Source organism: Daktulosphaira vitifoliae, unplaced genomic scaffold (genome assembly GCF_025091365.1).
Source record: "Daktulosphaira vitifoliae isolate Bord-2020 unplaced genomic scaffold, ASM2509136v1 Scaffold_1, whole genome shotgun sequence".
NCBI classification, from domain to species: domain Eukaryota; kingdom Metazoa; phylum Arthropoda; class Insecta; order Hemiptera; family Phylloxeridae; genus Daktulosphaira; species Daktulosphaira vitifoliae.
Genome location: NW_026099572.1, coordinates 17,030,295 through 17,042,355, shown reverse-complemented (window position 1 = coordinate 17,042,355; position 12,061 = coordinate 17,030,295). Strand labels below are relative to the sequence as shown.

At 29.9% G+C, this 12,061-nt stretch overlaps 1 protein-coding gene across 1 annotated transcript in view; it reads right to left on the bottom strand.

Annotated features, from left to right (window-relative positions):
* The window catches only part of LOC126910450 (vacuolar protein sorting-associated protein 54-like), a gene marked incomplete in the record, with an annotated part of 17,449 nt that extends 11,970 nt beyond the window's left edge, over positions 1-5,479 (bottom strand). Inside the window, 1 exon segment of the mRNA XM_050693033.1 lies at positions 5,240-5,479. Coding sequence (XP_050548990.1) covers positions 5,240-5,328 — 89 coding nt within the window.
* Positions 5,480-12,061: the final 6,582 nt, after the last annotated feature.

Below are 12,061 nucleotides of genomic sequence, written 5' to 3'. Positions count from 1 at the left end.
CAATTTCATACTAAATTTAAAAACTATAATTAGTATTTATTCATATATTATATTTTAAAATCAAAGAACTACTAATCAGGATATAATTAAAGAAATAAGAGTTGATGTTGCTTTTGGAATAATCCACCAATTTCCTACTTTAAAAAAAAAAAAAAAATTGGTCGGGAATTTTTTCTGCTATTCGCTAAAATTACTCCTTCGTTGACTAGAATGAATCATTAAATAGAAAATTTTATGAGAATTAAAACAATATTATTTTTAAGATTAATATGCAGTCAGGAAATTTTTTAATTACTATTTACAGTATATTTATCAGAAAAACTCATTATTTTTTTGCATTTTTATCGTAATAGAACACTTAAATAGAAATCATAATATCATTTATAAGTAATTTTTGGTATTTAAAAAGATTCTACAATCTTAAAGTAGATTTTTGTAAATGTTTATAATAAAAAAAAATAATTTATTTTACCATAACTTTTAGCTCAATTGGCAAGTTTGACATTGACATCATTAAATAGAAAATTTTATGACAATTAAAAAAATTGTATCGTTAAGATCAATATGCAGTCAGAAAGTTTTATAACTGCTATTTATTGTAAATTTATCAGAAAAGCTCAATATTTTTTTGCATTTTTATCGTAGTAGATAACTTAAATAGAAGTAATAATAATAATTTCCTAGTAATTTTTAGTGTATGAAAAGATTCTGCAATTGAAATATCCAGAACTGAATTCATTTTAATGATTTACTTTAACTAAATGAACCAATCAAAACAAAGTTGTTAAAAAGATTTACTCAATTGAGCGTATTATAAAATTTGATTATATTTGTAAAAATCAATTGTTAATTCAGGAGAAAAAACAATCATTTTTTTTAGAAATGATTTATATAGCAACATGTTACAAAAAAATTTGTGATATTATAGTCTAGTAGTAGCACACACGAATAGAGTAAAAAAATTATTAAATTACAAAGTAAAATGATTTAATTTTGTAGTTGAAACCTATCATATCAAACTTCATTCGTTAATAAATATTTTGAAAACATTAGAAATTAATGATTTTAATTGTCTTTATGGAGAACATGTAATAACTAACTGTTTAATTGATTTTTCAATTTTTGAGGATAATATCTTCAACTAGATACGAATTGTAGTCATTTGACGTATCATTGAAAAAAGTAGGTCAAGTTAGAACAGAGAAAATAAATGATAGTCACAAAAAAATATCTTCTCAGCTTTGCATCGAAGCTAATAATTAAAAAGAATTAAGAAATAATGCAAAAAATTCATTGCCATACGCAGGTTGGAACCTCGTACCCCAAGCGTGTAAAACATAAATTTTGACAACCATGCTCCCGTCGGGTGAAAAAATTGGCTATTTAAGCTAGTTCAAATTTCAAAGTTATTTTTCTCGACTTAAAAGAAGCAAACAAATTTAAATAAGTTTAACTTTCTATGCTATATTAATTTTTTATTTACATAATATTTATAGAAATATGTACTCCCCTTGTCAGGTATTTTAAAATAAAATAAAATAAAAAACCCAGAATTTTAACACAAAAATAGCAAATTTTTGAATACGGTAGTCATTTTTACCATGAAGACAAATCCAGAGGTCAAATTTTTTTTTTTTTAATTAAAATATATTATATAAGCTTTAATTTAAGATATATATAAAAGTGTCAGTCTTTCCGGAACATTTTCAAAAGTTAAGTTGAAAAAGTTCTACTTTCTATACGCATTTTAAAAGGTTTGCACCCCCCCTGTATAAAGGGAAATGGTCCGATTTAAAAAAAAAGTATGTCGAATGAAAGAGGTATATATAAAGTATTTATTATTAAAAAATAGAATTGAGTCATGCATTTTTTAAAAAGTTATAGCATTATAATGTTAAAAAATGTAAAATACAATATCAAGAATTTTTTCAAAAAAATAGCATATTTTTGCATACGGTAGTCATTTTTACCATGAAGACAAATCCAGAGGTCAAATATTGTTGACATATTGTTTATCAAAATCGGTCCAGCAAGAGCTGAGATTGAAAAACATATCATAGTAAAATTAATACCTTCTCAGCTTCGCATTGAAGCTAAAAAATTTGTCCTGACACCTTTTTTTCTATAGGAAAATGACCATCGAATGTAACGAAACATAACTTTTATGTAAAAATCGCTGTTTAACATAAAATATTTTAAAACTTAAAACAGCTATAACTTTTTGAAAAATGAACAAATTAAAATTATTTTTTTAAAATTGAAACCTTAGATATTTTACATAGATCATATTTTACATTTTTCTATCATTTGATATAATTTTTTTGAAAATCTGACTCTAAACCTGTGCACAGGGAGAATTCAAAAAAACATATTTTTGCACACAAGTTAAGCTTTTTAAATTTTTGAAAATGATCCAGAAATATTGACACTTTTTTTTAATCATAAATTAAAGCTTATATCATTATTTAGAATAAAGTTCGTAAGGCATAAGAAGTTCAACTTATTTAAAATATTTTGCTTTTTTAAAGTCGAGAAAGTAACTTTAAAATTTGAATTAGCTTAAATTGCTCATTATATTAAATGACGAACAGTTGCTGAATCAGTAACACTTGTATATATTTCATGATTAGGGTACCAGGTTCGAATCCGCCTGTGGCATTTAATATTTTGCATTTTTTTTAAGTTAGAAAAATTTTAAAATCAATTGATTTTTATCTCATTTAGATTCATTAACTTCAATAAATATCAAGGATCTCATCACTGTAGTCTCCTCTCATGAGAAGAAATTTCTTATTCATGTTAATATTATTTTACTATGTGTTTCATTTTGTGGCTGCGATTTATTTTTTCAACCCTCAATTAACCTACTTTTTTGAACGATATGTAAAATTACTATAATTTGTATTTAGTTGAAGATATTACCCTCAAAAATTGAAAAAAAATCCCTTAATCAAATAAAAAATGTCTTAAACAGCTTTATCCGTACAAACAAACAAAATGATTCATTTCTAATAATTTTAATGTATTTTTTGCTGAATTAAATTTGATATGATAAAAGTATTCAAATGCCAAAGTAAATAATTTTACTTTGTAATTTATTAATTTTTTAACTCTGTTTGTGTGTGTTACTAAGTCTTTAACATTCGAAATTTTTGGAATATTATAGATTGTTAATATTTTTTGGTAACATGTTGATATATAAATCACAAATCTAAAAAAAAAAATGATTTTTAGTTTCACCTGAATTTAACAATCAATTTTTACAATTATAATCAAAATTTATAATTCGCTCAATTGAGTAGTTCTTTTTAACAACTTTTTTTTCATTGGTTTTTTTAGTTAAAGTAAATCATTAAAATTAATTCAGTTATGCATGTTTCAAAGTTAATTAGAAATGATTACTATGATTTTTATTTAAGTGATATATTACGATAAAAATGCAATAAAATCGAGCTTTACTAATAACTTTACTGTAAATAGTAATTATATAATTTCCTGAGTGCATATTAATCTTAACAATACTATTTTTTTCTATTTAATTACATCAATTTGAAACTTGAAAGTTGAGCTAAAAGTTATGATAATAAATTCATTTTTTTTTTTATTATAAACTTTTACTTTAAAGGGCAATAAAAAGTAGATTAAAAGTAATTTCTTTTAATATATTAAAAATCAAAATCATTAATAATTTGAAAACAATTAATTATAAAAATGATATAATATATAATTAAAAATTTCATTATTATATAAATATAAATTATATTTTTGAATCTTAGAATTACTAATCATGTTATAAATAAGAAAATAGGAGTTCATTTTGCTTTTGTAATTATTCATCAATTTATTAGAATTAAACAATTACAGATTGCATCGAAGTTTTTCTAAATATAGTGATTTTAATCACTGTCAGATTAAATCTACACTGGACCCAACTATGCAACCTCCTCACTGTGCCACGACCCCACTGTGCTGGATTTTTACATTGAAACCATAGATAATGGTCTTTCATTTGATATAACTTTTTTGAAAATCTGACCCTTTATCTGCTCACATGGAGGGATTCAAAATAGCAACTTCTGCACAAAAATTTAAGTTTTATACTTAAGTTTTGAAAATGTTTCGATAATACTCTGAATTTCAAATGTATGTTAAAATAAAGATAATGGTATGCACTGTTAGTTAAAAAAAAAAAAATTTATCCCACGACTTATCTTTTATGTGCAAATTGTTGCCGTAGATAAAAAACATGCAATTTTGGTGTTAAAATTTACGATTTCATATTTTATTTTTTCAACTTTAAATTACTAAAACTTTTCGAAAAATGTAAGGATCAATACAATTATTTTTTCATTAATACTTTATCTTTACTTCTTTTATTTGATGTACATTTTTTGAAAATATGACTTTTGACCTGACCACAGAGGGGATTCAAAATAACAATTTTTATACATAAGTTAAACTTTTTCAACTCAATTTTTGAACATTTTCCGGAAATATTAACAATTTTGCTTTTCTACAAATTTGCATTGAAGCGTTTTTTATGATAGTGATTTTAATCACCGTCAGATATCATCTATACTAGTCCCAACTGTACCATGCTCACAAAATGCCGCAACCCCACTGTGCTATTGTTTTTTAAATTAAATTTATAAAATTGTTAAATTTATCAATTATTTTTATATTATATTTATTTTATTTTTTGTTTACAACACATATAATTAGATTCTAAAAATTCTTAACTGCTCAACAAGCCTAATTTACAAAGGCAATCATTTTACTCAAATGTTTATATATTAACATGAATGTATCACTGTGAAATTTAATATTTATTTACCCTGTTGTCTAAACTTTAATGATAATAAATTCAATTGAATAGGAAAAATTTTATGGAAAGATATATTTAGAAAAATAGCTGTCCAGTATTGGTAAGGTCTGATAATATAAAATGCATCAAATTAAAAATTTTTTGTTTTCAATCAATACTTAACACAATTAGTAAGTATATTTTGTTATACTTTTAACATTAAGTGGTTAAAAATGTACATATGTTTCAATGTAATATTGAAGTGTGTATACATTATTTAACAATAATTTTACTTTTAATAATTGATTATTTTTTTAAAGATATACCACATAAAAAACAAAAAAAAAAACAGTTTCCTTCTTTTACATTATAAATTTACTCAAAAATTTTCCGGAACATTATATTATTAATTTTGATATTTAGAATTCTACTCACCGTTCAAATTGATCTAATTTTGTAAAATTGGTGTCATGGCATAAACTACACTTTTGCCATAGTGGTTTTTTATTTACAACTTTTTCCATTGCACCACTTACATCCTTAGAGTTATTTTAATTATATTATAATAAATTATATTTATCAAATTATATCTAAAACCACAATTAACAAAAAAAAAATATATCTTTTATTATTTGTAATAGTTTATAGAGTTAAGGTGGTTTAAATTGACTACGTTATCACCACAGACTATATGAATACAGATAGTTCACTCGGTCCGATAACAAAACAGTGTTCTGATTGGCAGCGGATCAATCAGTGCAAGCATATTTATAAGCGCATAATTTCTTTTATTATTAAATCTGCTGTAACATAAATATTATAAAATTCTGTAAAAAAATGAATATAGCTTAAAAAAACTGAAAAACACGTTTTTAAAGCTATATTTATTTTTCACTTTTTAGTTTTTTATGACATTGCTGTTACAGTCGCGGAGCGTTTATTGTCAATTATCACTATCAATAGATATAATTTCTGAATTGCCAGTTAGTGTGTTTATTAACTCACAACAATCTGTCTTATTACCATTGATAATAAAGTATATATGCTTGCTAATATCGTCATAAAAAAATATAGTTTAAAATAACTAAAAAAACACGCTTTTAAAGCACATCGAGCTAAAAAATTAAAAANAAAAAAACACGCTTTTAAAGCACATCGAACTAAAAAGTTAAAAATAATTTTTAAAATAAGTTTAAAATAATTATGAACAAAAAATACTAGTATTATTGTGATAAAAGCATCGGGCGCTCAATATACGAAAAATATGGTACAAGCACCCACGCTTTTATCACAATAATACTAGTATTTTTTGTTCATAATTATTTTAAACTTATTTTAAAAATTATTTTTAACTTTTTAGTTCGATGTGCTTTAAAAGCGTGTTTTTTTAGTTATTTTAAACTATATTTATTTTTCACTTTTTAGTTTCATGTTATGATAGTAGTTACTATCAATATCATGGTTGTAACGGGTAACGGGAAATCAGGGTTCGATTCCGGGGAGGGTGTCTGAGAAACGGCTACCACATCCAAGGAAAGCAGCAGGCGCGTAAATTACCCACTCCTGGAACATGGAGGTAGTGACAAAAAATGACGATACTGGATTCATCCTTTGTAATCGGAATGAATGAGTTCTATATCTCTAAATAAGAATAAAGTGTGTTAATATATTGTAGTAATACAAAAAATAAGCAAAAAACGGTGAATGGGGAATTTTATTTGACCAAGGTTGGATGTTAGGGATTTGGTCAATTCAGGAGCAACGAGGTTCTATCGGGGTAGTAGAGTCCGAGGGTTTAGAACAGTAAAGACAAGTAGATATAAAAAGATACAAATTAAGTTCCTCTCATAGAGGTATTAAAACGCTGAGGTATTCTTGTAGTGGCCGGGGTCTTGGCCTCCTATCTGACACCCAGTCGAAGCGTGATGTTAACTGGTATGTGCTTTAGTGGAAATACTGAGGCGTTCATGGAGTGGCGGAGGCCTCCTCTCAGACACCCAGTCGAAGTATATGACCAAGCACTAACTAGTTATTAATAATTAAATTAAATGATGTTTAAAAAATCTATTGCTTTACCATTCTTTACTCAGATTATTAATTCTAAATAATTGGGTTAATATAAATTTACTTACTTCTTTTATATATCTCACGTTCAGATTTATACTTTTCCTTATTAATAAATAAATAACGTATTGACGCAAAAATAATTGTACTTGAAATCGCTATAAAATATACCGACGACAACACGGGGTCGCGGCTAGTTTGTTCAAAATAAATCAAATAGAAGAATCCTGAATTCTTTATTGAATTCAAATCTTCAAAAAGAAGAGAGAATTCTGCTCTCTTAGAAAATCAGCGCCTTTTTATATTACTTTTAATTACCCCCATCATGGGTTGTTGCCGTCAGCGCTTTTAGTGATTTTAAGTTTATTGTGTAAAATTTGAACATAACATGATAATTATTTTTAAGATAAGATGCATAGTATACAATAATCAATTTAACATGTATATACATATATAATAGCTAGTGTACAAATGTGTATATGTTATGACAGATAAATCAATTACTTGTGTTGTATACAATTGGTATTAAATATAGAGTAATCATTTTTTATTGATAATGTAAGATGCGTAATGCAGAACATTATGCATATTACGACAATATATTTTTAATAGTAATTAGAATATATATATACATGTAAAGCGACTTAAGTACGTAAACGTGCATTAGGTATAGCCGTGTTTTGTGGGCGGGCGGGTCGGACTAACGTTATACCTGAGGTTGACCTAAGCAGTTACAATTGTTTTTGTCTCTGTATACGAGTACTTAAGGAACCCAACCCAACCAAATACTGGTTCTCGTCAAGCCAGTTCCCTGACTGGAATAGTTTCATGGAACAATTCAGAAAAACGTTTATTGGCTGTGAACTCGACACCGTTGATAAAATTCACCGTATGTCTAATCGGTTACAGCTAAAAAATGACTGTATTTTCGAATACTTCCATCATAAAATGCAGCTTTTCCGCGATATTGATCTCACATTCAATGAGAGCAAGCGACAGGTAGTGGAGGGACAATATTTTCGGGATCTATGTCACTACTTGTTGGCTCGTGACCATAACAGTGAAGATGAATTGTTAACTGACATTCGAAATTACGAAAAAATTAATAATGCTCTTCAAGACTGTTTCCAAACCGAAGGATCGTTAAAAAGTCGGTACTTAAAAAATCGGGTACCAGCCCGCAAGGCTTCGGGGTGGCGTTGAGCCTGGACATCCGAAACGCATTCAACTCCGTGCGATGGTCACACATCCTCGGAGCGCTGGACGCGTTTCGGGTGCCTCCATACCTTGGGCGGATGATCCGGTCGTACTTCGGCGACCGGGTCATCACCTACGAGAGCGGCGCGGACCCGAGAGTTAGACCCGTTACGAGCGGCGTCCCGCAAGGGTTAGTTCTCGGGCCTCTGCTGTGAAACATCGCGTACGACGCGGTGTTCCACGTTCCACTACCACCGCACGTGTGCGTCATCTGCTACGCGAACGACACGCTTGTGGTGACGGAAGGCACTGGACAGGTGGGTGGACCGGACTCACAATGAGATGCTTATCGTCTCAACCAAGTGATGTCCGGCCATGGCAGCTTTAACGAGTAATTACACCGTATTCGCAAAGCAGCCGCGCCGATATGCGACCACTGTTCGTATCGCCCGGGAGAGGCTGACAGCGCTCTGCACACCCTCTTCCGGTGTGAGGCGTGGGCCTATGAGCGGGACTCTTTGGAGTCCCGACTAGGGTCTACGTTCCGAGTCGGGTCCATGGTGGAACTGATGTTGAGGAGCCGGGAAGCGTGGAGGCTCGTCCAGGCGATCACCGAATCCGTTTTGTTAAAAAAGGAGGAAGCGGAACGCCCGAGACAGAGGCATTACGCCGCCCAGCACAGGAGGATCTGAGACGCTGGTTTAAGCCGGTGCCTTAGGTTCTTGTTTTCGTGTTTTGTTTGCGAGTTATTTCGCCAACCCTCCCTAACGTTTCCCACTCTGGGATCCGGTTAACGGGAGGGACCACACCACGTTGCAAATGAGCTCTTGATTAATTTCGGACTGATTTACAACGTGGTGGTGTGAATTATTAAGACAACGTGGGCCGCCCTGAAGTAATGCCTAACAGCAGTTCCAGGGTGGCTCACAATAGGCCGGTCGAGAAAATAAAAAGAGTACCAGCTTACATAGACCTAAAATGTCATTTAATCGAGGCCCCCCTGTCATTGAGTCTAGGTCGCCCAGCCCACCGCTCCAATCTAGTCAATCGACGCCCAGGAGAGCCAGCCGTTTTAGTGATCGAAATGCCAATGTTCGATGTTTTAATTGTGGATCCGTTGGTCATTATTTAAGTTCCTGTCCAGCTCGTCGAGATGAACGTCGTCCACTGTCCAACGATTCCCGCGGTGAGAATGTTTCAATTTTAGAAAATATTTCTAGTTGTTTTGTACTCCCTTTTATGTTAAATGTTAATATTAAGTATCCCAACGGCAATCTTTCTAATGTTATGACTTTTATTGATACTGGTAGTCCAGTCAGCCTTTTAAAATTCAGTGTTGTTCCTTATGTATCTGGTATTACCCCTCCTAAATTTAGTTTAGTAGGTATAAACGGGTCTCAACTATGTGTTGTTGACGAATTCATGGCTGATGTAAACAATGATGATTTGGATGTCCCCATAAGTTTAAATTTTCGTGTTGTACCCAATTAGACCATTAAAAATTATTATTTACTCGGGTGGCCCATAACTGTGTGAATGTGCGTATTGTTGATAGGCAATTTACTATTACATTTAAATCAACCGATAACGTCCGCTTCGACGAAATATTATCGTTAGATTATCGTAACGACGAGAATAATGGTAATGACATTGATATCACTGTCGAGCCTACCTTGCCTTTAAATACCCGACAAAAAATTATTGATGTATATACCAGCAGTTATTTAACTGTCGATAACACGACCGACCTAACTATTGAACTAGATAATCCGCCACAGTTACACATTAAATTAAAAACCGAGGTTCCGATTTATTTCCATCCAAGGCGACTTTCTTTTTTTTTAAAGCAAAAATTGCAATTAATAATTGATGATTTATTACATCGAAATGTAATTAGACCTAGCCATTCAGAGTATGGAAGCCCAATTATTTTAGTAAAAAAGAAAAACGGTGAGCTCCGACTTTGCATAGATTATCGCGAGATAAACAAACATATGGTTAAAAATAGATACCCTTTACCGTTAATCAATGATAATCTCGATTTACTTCGTGGTAAACAGTATTACAGTTGTATTGATTTAAAAGATGGATTTCATCATATCAAAGTAGCTGACGATTTGATTAAGTATACGTCTTGTACTACTCCGTTAGGATAATTTGAATATCTCCAAATGCCCTTTGGGCTAGCCAATGGACCCGCCCGTTTTGGTCGATTCATAAATGGTGTTTTTCAAGAATTTATCCATAAACAAGAACTTATTGTTTATTTTGACGATCTTTTAATTGCTACCGATACAATCGAGGAGCATTTAGATTTTCTTACTAAAGTTTTAGCAAGCATGCGTAAGAATAAACTGCAGATCAGGTTAGACAAGAGTAAATTTTTAATGCGTGGTATAATTTATTTAGGCTACTGGTGAGTCAATCTGGTATTCGACCAGGTCCGAAAAATGTAAGCGCAATCGATAACTACCCTGTTTCGAAAAATAAATTCACAATTTCATTGGCTTGGCATCATATTTTCGCCGTTTTATTCCCAATTTTGCATTAATAGCTAAACCATTATATAATTTATTGAAAAAAGATGCAGACTACTATTTTGGCGAAGAACAAATGACTTCGTTCAAATTAATTAAACTTAAATTAAGAGATCAGCCGTTGCTATCTGTATTTAATCCACATACCTAAATGGAACTCCATTGTGACGCAAGTAGCCAAGGTTACGGTTCTATATTACTTCAACAGCAGCCTGACGATAAGTTCCATCCGGTTTTTTATTATAGCCACCGAATAACTGAGACAGAGTCCAAATATCATAGCTATGAGCTAGAAATGTTGGCCATTATTAATTCAATTAAGCGGTTTCATATTTATTTACACGGTATTAAATTTAAAATTATCACCGATTGCAATATTGTTGCATTGACTTTATAGTTGCGACAACCCCCAAATCACCAGGTGGGCCATGTTTTTACAAAATTATATTTATGAAATTGAGCATTGATCGGGTACGCGTATGTCGCATGTCGACGCGTTAAGTCGATGTCAGCAATTATTAGTTTGCTATAGTATATTATGTTAGCTATTAGTAGTGTATCGAGTTGTATGATCCCAAATATGCCTCAGTATATAGCCAAAGAAATGGCCAAAGCTGAATACATTAGACGTGAAGCTGCATTTACAAAATCTTTATAGCTTCTGGATGAGCAACACCAAAACCGGGGTATTAGACAAGCAGTTAAAATATCCTTTAACTTTAAAATTATCCAGCTAAAATAATCATATAGTCTTATGTTTATTGTTATTACATCGAATCTAGCCTGGCAAATTTAACTCATCATAGTAAAATTATAATCAAGTTTTTGCTAAAATGTTAAATTTATTTTTTTATTCAATATTATATTTATATACTTGTAAATTTAAATTTTTTATTTAGTTATTCCGTTTAAAAAGTTAAATCACGAATATCTCATAAATTGAAGAACTACATAGTTTCCAAAGTTAATGATAAGACAATATTTTTAATTTATTGTAATAAATAAAATTATAATTTATCCTGTAAATTATAATTTACATTTCTCACATTATCAAATATTTCCCCAAAATACACCATCCAGAAAAGTTTACACAAAATTTCACATACATGGAAAGAAGTTTTTAAGGAAAAAAATGAAAATATCTTAAATTCTTTAATTTAATGTAAGAAATATTTACTTTTAACATGTAAATAAATTAAATAGGATATCTATTAATGAACAGTGAGATAACTTATATTTAAGAAAATAAAAAGTCTAGAAAACATCAGGATTTTAAAGAAATACAACAAAATATAATGCATTAAAATGTTTATCGCAATTGTTTATTGATAAACATAATATATTTTAGAGGATTAGCTATTTAAAAAAAATTATTAATTCTCGTATATTAATATACCGTTACCACAAATTAAAATTTTAATAAAATTCAATACAGATATAACTAATATAATTTTACCCT